This window comes from Acanthisitta chloris, unplaced genomic scaffold (genome assembly GCF_000695815.1).
Source record: "Acanthisitta chloris isolate BGI_N310 unplaced genomic scaffold, ASM69581v1 scaffold10062, whole genome shotgun sequence".
NCBI lineage: Eukaryota > Metazoa > Chordata > Aves > Passeriformes > Acanthisittidae > Acanthisitta > Acanthisitta chloris.
Window position 1 is genome coordinate 1 of NW_008661010.1, and position 9,176 is coordinate 9,176.

General features: G+C 55.7%; 2 protein-coding genes across 2 annotated transcripts; one reads left to right on the top strand and one right to left on the bottom strand.

The window, feature by feature from the left end:
• Nucleotides 1-79: 79 nt before the first annotated feature.
• On the top strand, nucleotides 80-4,294 carry EIF3I (eukaryotic translation initiation factor 3, subunit I; the record flags this gene model as incomplete). The annotated part of the gene is made up of 10 exons (XM_009070058.1): nucleotides 80-172; nucleotides 287-374; nucleotides 913-978; nucleotides 1,492-1,641; nucleotides 1,743-1,870; nucleotides 2,177-2,287; nucleotides 2,728-2,817; nucleotides 3,389-3,462; nucleotides 3,654-3,746; nucleotides 4,047-4,294. Coding segments are annotated over 10 exons (975 nt in total), but the record flags the coding sequence as incomplete, so codon positions are not given.
• A 995-nt stretch (nucleotides 4,295-5,289) lies between these two features.
• LOC103797823 (myotubularin-related protein 9-like) lies at nucleotides 5,290-8,737 on the bottom strand. Its single transcript, XM_009070057.1, has 11 exons — nucleotides 8,541-8,737; nucleotides 8,028-8,136; nucleotides 7,641-7,766; nucleotides 7,541-7,554; nucleotides 7,292-7,451; nucleotides 6,989-7,206; nucleotides 6,700-6,861; nucleotides 6,435-6,576; nucleotides 5,836-6,056; nucleotides 5,563-5,714; nucleotides 5,290-5,453 (listed from the first exon to the last, which is right to left on the bottom strand). The coding sequence occupies exons 1-11, from the start codon at nucleotides 8,735-8,737 to the stop codon at nucleotides 5,290-5,292; spliced, it is 1,665 nt and encodes a 554-aa protein (XP_009068305.1).
• Nucleotides 8,738-9,176: the final 439 nt, after the last annotated feature.

The window sequence follows — 9,176 nt, forward strand, 5'->3', positions numbered from 1 at the left end:
GCCCCAGGAGCACCGAACCGTGGGCCGCGCTTGTCCCCCCTCCACGCCACATTCACCCCATGTTGTTTTCCCTTCGCAGAAGCCCATCCTGCTGCAGGGCCATGAGCGATCCATCACGCAGATCAAATATAACCGTGAGGGAGACTTGCTGTTCACCGTAGCTAAGGATCCGGTGAGTGGTCCCTACCCCTTGTAAGATCCATTCAGCCTCAGGTATAATTAACGGTGTGTTTGTTGATTGAGATTATTAAAATGGGTGTTTTGGGGTTTTTTTTGGTCGTTGCAGATTGTCAACGTGTGGTATTCGGTGAACGGGGAGAGATTGGGCACCTATAATGGGCACACAGGAGCTGTTTGGTGTGTGGATGCTGATTGTATCCTTTGGTGCTATGGAACTACTTTGATCCGTGTTTTAACTTAGGATTCGGTTTAGGTTATTCCTCCCACCCTTTTTTTCCCATCTTTTGGGTGGTTTTCCCTTATCTCTTGGGTATTTTCCCCTTACCTTCTGGGTATTTTCCTCTTCTGGGTATTTTTCCCTTATCTTTTGGGTATTTTCCTCCCACTATGCTGATAATAATTGGAATAACACGTTATATCCCACATTTACTCTTGTACTGCTCAGGGAATGTGCCTGAAGGTTTTTCATCCCTATGAGCAGGTAGCTGAGTCCAGATTATGCAAAGGTCATGTTAATCCAACAACTGGAACTTTTCCCTTTAAATTTCATAGGAAAGCTGTGGTTTTTGCAGTGGGAACACTTAGGTTCCATGTCTGTATTTAAGTGTTGCCTCTCCTGGAATGGACATATCCCAAGCTGTGTAAAAAAAAGCTTTTAATCTGGTGTGTAAATGCTCTTTGGGTACATGGACAGTGGATTTTGAGGCAGATATTCCCTAACTGGAGGCTCAGGGGACACAAGGCATGTGCTCACTGGCTCTGCAGATAACAGCTGTCGTCTCTGGGACTGTGAGACAGGTAAGACTCTTCCCAAATCCCTGTTTGGGGCACAGTTGAGAGGTTTGCTGAGCCTGGAGGGATCCACGGGACTGGAGTGGAGCTTCTCTGCCATGGAGCCAGGCTGGGAGTGTGCACCTGGGGAGGAGAAGTCTCTGGGGAGACCTCAGAGCCTCTTCCAGTGCCTAAAAGGGCACCAAGAGAGATGGAGAGGCACTTGGGACAAGGGATGGAGGGACAGGACAAGGAGGAGTGGTTTGACACTGAAAAAGGGGTGATCTATGTGGGATATTGGGAAGGAATCCTTCCCTGTGAGGGTGCTGAGGCACTGGCACAGGTTGTCCAGAGAAGCTGTGGCTGCTCCATCCCTGAAAGTGTTCCAGGCCAGGCTGGAGCAACCTGGGCTGGAGGAAGGTGTCCCTGCCCATGGCAAGGGTGGAACTAGATGATCCATAAGCTCCTTCCAACCCAATCCATTTCATGACTCCCTGATCTCCCCACAACCCCCTGAGGTGAGGTCTCTGCCCCATGCAGGGAAGCAGCTGGCCCTGGTGAAGACCAGCTCAGCAGTGAGGACATGTGGCTTTGACTTTGGAGGGAACATCATCATGTTTTCCACGGACAAGCAGATGGGATATCAGTGCTTTGTGAGCTTCTTCGACCTGAGGGACCCCAGCCAGATTGGTGAGGAGCCAGCCCAGGACCTACCCCAGGGCATCAGGGAGGTGTGGGTGGCTACAACCAGTGCCACTGTGTCTCACTGTCTTCCTTCCTTCCTCCCTCAGAGAACAATGAGCCTTACATGAAGATTCCCTGCAGTGATTCCAAGATCACCAGTGCTGTGTGGGGCCCTCTGGGAGAGTTCATCATTGCAGGGCATGAGAATGGAGAGCTCAACCAGTTCAGTGCCAAGGTCAGGCTGAGCAGGGGACTGGGGGAGGATGTCACAGCATTCCTGTGCTGCTCCTGGGCAGGATATGGGATTTTGGGATCAAAACAACAACTTCAAGGAGGGATAACTACTATCTGTGTCTCTCCTGAGCAAGGCTGATGTGCCAACTGCTCTGCTGCTGGCAGTGACATGTCAGGGTGAAATGAGGGGATATTTAAGTTCGCTTCCAAGCCATATCATTCCAGGATTCTGTTCCATGATCTCCTAAATTGTTTTCAATGAGGAAATCACTGATTAGCTCCCTGAACCTGCCTCTTCACCCTTCAGTCAGGGGAGCAGCTGTCCAACATCAAGGAGCACACCAAGCAGATCAACGACATCCAGACCTCCAGGGACATGACCATGTTCATCACTGCCTCCAAGGACAACACAGCCAAGGTGAGGAGTTCCAGCAGCACTGCCAGTGGGATGTGGATATTTCCTGGCAGGATCTCTGCTCAGAGCTATGCCAGGGGGTTTTGCTCCTTAGGAATTTGAGTCAGTGGAAAGACAAAGCTCTTTGTTCAGTGAGGAAGGGGAGGTGCCACCATGTGGAATCATCAGCCAGGCATGGAAAAGGAAATATTTTGGCATTTTTGGGGGGAGCCTATTATATTTTTTGGCGTATTTTTAGCATTACATTTTGGCACTGCCAAACCACAGCTGCAGTTTGCCACCTCTGGAAGGTGTCCCTTAGGACAAGCATTTTGGCCTTGGGGGGAAATGTTTTGGGGATTTGAATGCCCAGAAGTGACTGTAGAGGTCACATCTGCCCAGGTGTGGCTCAGCAGCTGTACCAGGGTGGGTTAGTGAGTGACTCTGTCCCTTTTGCCTCACAGCTCTTTGACTGCACCTCCCTGGAGCACCTGAAGACGTTCCGGACGGAGAGACCAGTGAACTCTGCTGCCCTCTCCCCCATCTTTGACCATGTAAGGATGAACTCACCCAGTGTGACACTTACTGTGACCCCTGAGTCACCAGTGTGAGTGTCCCCCAATCTAGCCAAAAACCAGATTGTGGATGGGTTTGGAGAGCTTTGCTGGGCCTGGCACAGGGAGTGAGACTTTGCATCCTCTGATCTTCACAGGAGTGGGACAGGGAGGTGGGAATGTCTCTGAGGGCTGGAATCAGGCCTGATGATGGGTTTGTGGGATCTGTGGGATTAGTGGGAGGTGATGGAGTCACCATCCTCGGAGTCCTCATCCTTGGAGGTATCCAAGAATCATAGAATCATCAAGGTTGGAGGAGACCATTAAGTTCTTCAAGTTTGACTGTCAAAGTTCCAAGAAACAGTTCCAAGACACAACTGGGTGTGGCACTCGGTGCTCTGCTCTAGTTGACAAGGTGGTGATGGGTCACAGGTTGGACTCAGTGATCCTGGAGGTCTTTTCCAACCTAAATGACTCTGTAATTCCCTAAGGCTCTGCTCCCTCCTCTCCTGGCTCTGCTGAGCACACAGTGCAGGCAGCACTGAAGCATTGTGGCTTCTCTCCTCTGCAGGTGGTGCTTGGTGGTGGGCAGGAGGCCATGGATGTGACCACAACCTCCACCAGGATTGGCAAATTCGAGGCCAGGTTGGTCCTTTCCCTCTGGCAGGGCTGAATCTTCACCCTGGAGCACTTCTGGCAGCCCAGGGATGCTGTTCCAGATCATCCTCCTCCTGCAGAAGTCCTTGAACTTACTTGCAGAGCTTTTGAGGACACCCTGATGCTGTCCCTTCCAGGCTCCTGCCTCCTTGTGCTAACTTAAACCTTCCTTCTCCCAGATTCTTCCACTTGGCTTTTGAGGAGGAGTTTGGCAGAGTGAAGGGTCACTTCGGTCCCATCAACAGTGTCGCTTTCCACCCTGATGGGAAGAGGTGAGGTCTCTGGGGGTATTCCAGTGTGTCCTATCCCACTTTTTAGTTGGGATATGGCTCGGCTCACAGGAGCTTTGTGGTGGGAGTGGAACCAGCAGCTTAATTCTCCCATTCCAGCCCTGCCAGGAGAGGCTGCAAGCCCAGAGAGGTCACTTAACACCTTGTTACACACTTCAGCTTCATCCCTGATCCTTGTTTTTGTCTTGTGACTCCTGTCTTAGTTTCTGGAGAGGGTTGTGAGTCCAGACTTCCCCCTGTTTGCTCCCAAAGCATTCCTGACTCTCCTTTTTCTCCCTGCAGCTACAGCAGTGGGGGTGAGGATGGCTACGTTCGCATCCATTACTTCGATCCGCAGTACTTCGAGTTTGAATTTGAGGCCTAAAGGAGGATTTGCCTTTCCTCTTCTTTTTCCTCCTCCAACCCCTTGCCCAGTCCATTGGCTCCATCACAGGACTGTTGTAAGGCCTGAAGTTATTCTGCTGCACAGCAGGAAGCACTTGGCAGCAATTTTGGGAGCTGTGTGAAGGTTGGGAAGTTGGAAACACAACGGGAAGAGCAGTGAAGGCAAGGAAGGGAGCTGGGTTGGCTGCCTGCCTGCCCCAAGGGCTTCCTGCCTGCTGGGCATATTTATACATCAGGGGAGGAAAAAAAGTCATCAGGAAATAAATATAAATCTTTTCTAAACACAAGAAAAGTCACCTCTGTGTCTTTTTTTTTCTCTTCCCTGATCTGGAACAAACTTAACCCAAGGACTTTGTTTTCCCAGCTCCACACCCATGGGCAGACAGACAGCAGTGCTGCTCCTCCCAGGACCTCTGCCCATCCTGGGTTAACTAGGATCCCCAGCCTGGGCTGCAGCTCTGGAGTGTGAAAGGGTTGGAAGAGCAGCAGCCAGGAATTGTTTCCCAGCCGCCTCGCACGCGCCCGCTCTGCTGCTGTGTTTATCTGCTGGCCTGACCCTGAGCCAACTTTCCTCATGGAACAGTTATTTCCTGCCCTAGGAGCTTGTGCTGCAGATCCTCATCCTTCTCACCTCTCACCCTGGCTCTGTCTGTCTTTCCTTCCTCAAAAAACTGGGTTCAAGGGCACAATTCCCGGGCTGGCTTCCAGCTCGGAGCGACTGATGCAACACAGGCTGCAGCCACGTGCCCTGTGTGGAGAGGGAGTTGGGTTAGTGTGTTCTGCTGTGCCAACCCTGCCTGGCAGCTGGGCAGGCTGATGGCCACGTCCTGCTCTTCTGCTCCACTGCTGAAATCCCACTGGGAAGGAACAGCTTCTTCCTGCCCCGAGGGAAGAGCAGGATGCAGCCTCTGGCTGTGAGAGAGATTTTACTGAAACAAGCTCAGTCTGGGCAGCCCTGAAGCTGGGAAAGGGAGTTTGTCCCCACTCCCAGAGCTCTCCTTGGGGTCTGTGTCCTGCACAGTGCTTCCCAAGATCCAGAGTCACCTCATCCCAGCAGCCTGCAGGGACAGAACTGCCCACACTGCCCTTCATCTGTGGTTCTCTGTGCTGGCAGCAGGGACAGAACTGCCCACACTGTCCTTCATCTTTGGTTCTCTGTGCTGGCAGCAGGGTCAGGGAGGGACTGGCTCAGCCTGTTCCCCGTGCTCTCCTTGACAGGAGGGTTGTTTTCCTCAACCAACCGCTGGATCTCTGCCCAGGCCTCATCCAGGTGCTGGGGCGAACGGATCCAACGGAGGAACAAACCTGGAAGAGAAGGGTCTGGGTGTTACTTCAGCCCTGTCAGGGAGGGAAAGGCAGAGCAGCTTCTCCTCAGCTTGGAGCTGAGGATGGAATTGGGAAGGATCCACCTCACCCTGCCAGAGCTGGATGCTCTGAGGCTCCACAGAGGGCCAGATCACCAGGGGATTGTGTGAGTAGAGAGGGTTCAGGTACTTCTTCTTCTCCTCAGGCTGGTTCAGCCATGCCCAGAGCGAGTGTGTGCTCTCCTTCACCTTACACAGGCTCCTGGGGACAGGTGGGAGGTGTTGCAGTCCCAGTCGTGGGGCTTGGGGTGACCCAGCTGTGCCCAAGAGGTGGTGGCTGTGGTGTTGCTCCTGGGGGACAGTGCTGTCCCCACCCCACTCACCTCTCCTTCTCGTTGTTGCAGAGGAAGGTGCCGTAGGCTGAGGCGTAGGTGTTGTCGAAGAGGGTGAGCAGGAGCTGCTCCCCAAACTCCAGGGAAAAGGGGAACTGGCGGCTCAGCTGCCACACACAGTCGAGGAAGAGGAGGAAAAGTGGAGCCTCCTGCTTGAGCCTGGCGTGGGAGTAGGCAGAGCGGGCACAGCGGAGGTGGAAGGGGTGTCCAGCCTGAGGGAACCCCGAGGGGGTGAGGGGGCCCAGCCAGGCTGAGATCCCCAACCCCCTCAGAGAATCAGCAAAGTTGAAAGAGATTTTTAACATCACCAAGTCTAACCGTTAACCTGTCACTGCTGTAACCCTTAAACCATATCTTGCAGTGCCAGATCCAGATGCTTCTTAACTTCCAGGGATGGTGACTCCACCACCTCCCTGGGCAATATTCCAGTGCCTGAACACCCTGACAGTGAGAAAGTGTTTTCTAATATCTTCTCTGTCTCTGCCCTGTCTCAGCTCAAGGCTATTCCCTCCAGACTGCAGGCAAGTCAAAAGAGACCATCCTCCACCTCTACAACCTCCTTTCAACCCCGTTGGGCCCACCAATCTCACCTTGATCCACTCCCGCTCCAGCAGCCCCTGGAATCCTGCCAGGGTACGGCAGGAAGGGTCCAGGATCACCTGGGCCAGTGCTGTCACCAGCAGAGTCGTGTCTGTCCCCTCTGCCCCGTGCACCAGCACATTGGCCTCCTCCCTGTGGGTGAGCACAGCTGCTGGGGGTGATGCCACTGAGCTCACCCCAGAGTGCCCGAATTTTGGGGCACGCTGAGAGCTTGGCAAGGGGGAAAGCAGGAGCTGTGGGGTGCAGCCCCCTCACCTGTCCATGCACTGAGCAGCCAGGCAGGCTGTGCTCAGAGCTGCCTTGACGTGGCTGAGCCAGCGACAGCTCTCCAGGCGGCTCAGCCAGCGATCCATGCTGATGGAGGAGTCATTGCAGGCTTCCACCAGCTTGATGAAGCTCTCCTGCAGTGGGCGACCTCTAGGAGCAGGGAGAGTGGTGCTAAGGGCTTGGCGAGACTTCTAGGAGGAGCTGCAGTTCTCCATGTAGTGCCAGGCAGTGTGATCACCCACGTGGTGACAGCGCCAGGTCTCAGCACAGCCCTCACCTCTCCATGGGGCGGTGCAACCTCCTCCACTGGGGGTAGGAGGATTTAGGCTCTGTGCCTCCTCCTGTCATCCGAGCCTGCTTTGCTGCCTGGGCTGAGCGTGTGTCGATGATGAAACCTTGTTCCCCTTCATCCAGGACCGTCCCCAGCAGCGTCTCATCCTCACGGCATCGCCTGCGGTTGGGGCCCGTGAGCGGCTGAGCGCAGCGGAGCATCACCTGCGGGAGAGAGGGGAAGGTGGGCAGCTCCCAGCCACCCCCAGCCGAGGCAGGAGAGGTGAGGAGGGGCAGGATGGGCACTCACAGTGCCGTTTCTGGGGTGGTAGTAGCTGAGCACAGGGAATCTCCCACCCTGGCGGAACCGAGCGGATTTCCTCAGCACCTCGTCGTCCACCGCCGCCGGCACCATCACGGCGGGGGGGTACGTGGGGCACGTGGGGAAGTCTTGGGTCACGTTGCTCAGCCTCCCCTGGCTCGCCCCGCCGCCGCCGGCACCATCACGGCGGGAGGGTTCGTGGGGCACGTGGTGAAGTCTTGGTTCACGTTGCTCAGCCTCCACTGGCTCGTCTAGGGGAGATGTGGGGTCAGTGGGAGCCCCAGTGGGGAGCCTGGGACATGCTGGGGAAGTTGGGTGTCTCCCTGGCAAGGCTCACCTGCGAGGAGATCTGCTGGAAGTACTGCTCGAGGGGGAAGAGGTGCCATCCTTCCTCGAGCCTCGGGCTCGGGGGTCTGTAGAAGAATGGGTACATCATCATCACGGAGTCCACCGAGGAGAGAGCCTGGAGTGGGAGCAAAGGTGGAGCTGGTCATGGGTAGAGGGTGAGGAGCACTCACTGGGAACGTCCCTGCTGTGTGCCCAGGGCTGTGCAAATCCCACCACTGTTCCCATCCCAAGTGAGGGCTGGGCAGGCACCACCAGCCCATGGGCACTTGTGCCAGCACTGCCCAGAGCGAAGTGTTTACCCACGTTAATGACAGACCCAGAGCAAACAGTGCAGTGGCTGCTTTTTTTCCTGCCAACCCTTTGCTCCCTGGCTCACCTCGATGGAGCTGGCAATGTTCAGACACTCCTCCATGCCTGGAATCTCCAGCTGCAGCACCCTCAGGTCTTTGCACCGGAGTGTGATGGTGCCAGAGGAGCTGGTGAGCCTGGGGGAGGCAGTGGGGAGGTCAGGGCTGGCACAGACAGACAGACACACAGCACCAAACCCTCTCCCTGCAGGAGTGAGGTGCAGCAGTGCCAGTGTGGGTGCCAAGTCTCTGGCTCTCCTCTGACACCAGAGCTGGGATTTCCACCAGCAGGGAACTGGTGGTGGTTGGCAGAGCCAAAAGAGCATTAAAAACCAAACCTGGTGTCTCGTGGGGAGCCGTTAGTCCAGGGGGGCTGGTTCCAGCCTAAATTCTGCACTCTGGGAAGAAGAGGAGGTCAATGCCCTGTGCTGCCGTGGGTGGGCCATGAGGAAGAGGAAGGATATGGCCACGCTCTGCCCTTGGCACTGGGAGAGAATCCAGCTAAGGCAGGGGGGAGAGGGCTGGGAGAGCAGCACACTCACCTTTTCTCCACGGCGTCCACGTTACGGATGAGCAGCCAGAGCTCCAGGGAGCCAGGCTGGGTGTCCCCACCGGGGCAGGAGGAGAGCAGCAGGTGGTGGCTGGTGATGCACAGTGTGCCCTTCACCGCGGGCATCCCCGGGCACGACAGCACCACGTTCTCCACCGTCGCTGTCTTGATCAGCTCCGAGAATTCCATCGCCGATGCTCGGAACGAGCTGCTGCCGCGGGGCTGGAGAGGGAGAAAGGGGAAATCCTGCAGCGCACAGCCCAGCTGGAAACCCCTTCTTCCCTCTGCGTCACTGCGAAGCTCCAGGCTCACTCCCTCCCTCCGTGTTTACATTGTCACCTACAGCAGAGCGGGGACATTTCCTTCCCCCTGCACGGGGAAACTGAGGCACGGGGCTGAGCTGGCTCCGGGCTCCCTTATGCCACCCTGGAAACCATGCAACCCGTGCCAACTGCGCTGCAGGGAGGGGAGTTTTGGTGACACTGATAAAAAGATGGAAATATAGCCTGGCCAGGGAGCAGCTCCAGGTCTTTCTCTGCCACGCTGGGGCTGTACCCTGTTACCAGAACCCCCTGACCCACATTTGCCAGGGCCCCGTGGGCTCTGCCTGTGCCCACAGTCGCCTCTG